The 715-nt window shown below is 36.9% G+C and overlaps 1 protein-coding gene across 1 annotated transcript in view; it reads right to left on the reverse strand.

Moving 5' to 3' along the window:
* The window catches only part of LOC124830930 (ABC transporter G family member 26-like), a 2,843-nt gene continuing 2,128 nt past the window's right edge, over window positions 1-715 (reverse strand). The window contains exon 5 of the mRNA XM_088095224.1: window positions 1-138. Within this exon, the coding sequence (XP_087951350.1) occupies window positions 1-138 (138 nt within the window). The remainder of the gene's footprint in view (window positions 139-715) is intronic.

Here is a 715-nt window from a genome sequence, read left to right on the forward strand (position 1 = left end):
CTAATGGTAACCCATTCTCAAGTAGAGAAGGGTGAGCCCTGTCGTGAGAATGGCAGGAGGTCCTAGTCTAGGGGCTTTACCTTGGCATAAGGCGAGTGATAACAGACTAACCTTGTGTGGTAGCTTGGAATGGGCCAACTGTTTCACCACAACAAGTGCATGAACTGTCATAAGCTCGATATTCATAATAATCTGGATAGTCAAGTCAAAGGGTGGTTGTCATGCATAAATTTTTTGGTCGATTTTGTGTAAGATATGTATCTTTAAGTAAAATGTTTAATATGTTTTGATGTATTATGAAAATGTTTTGTATCACTAGCTTACCCTTGCTTTTGCCTTTGTTGTTTGTGTGTTTTATCTTTTGCAATGATCACCCTAAAATGGTGTGAGCTTACGGAAGACTCCTTTTCAGTCGTTCAGTGTGAGGTTGAGAATGAAGCAACAACATAGATATAGTTGTTTCTCCAAGTGAAAGATTTTCTTCATCGGTAGTCTGTAGTTCTGGTAAGTTACCATCTATGTAATGTTTTATTTTGGTAGTTTTATTCTACTAAAATAGGATGTTACATTAATGGTATCAGAGAAGTTTGTCCTTAGGATGACCTGTGAGTTGTGGGTTTTTCGTGTCTTCCTTGTGATGAGTTGAGTCTAAATGGTATGGTTTACCATTTCCTCTAAGTCTAGATAGTAAAATTGTGTATCTAACTGAAATTTT

This window comes from Vigna umbellata, chromosome 7 (assembly GCF_029865625.1).
Source record: "Vigna umbellata cultivar VRB3 chromosome 7, Vumbellata_1.0, whole genome shotgun sequence".
In the NCBI taxonomy this organism is placed as follows: Eukaryota; Viridiplantae; Streptophyta; class Magnoliopsida; order Fabales; family Fabaceae; genus Vigna; species Vigna umbellata.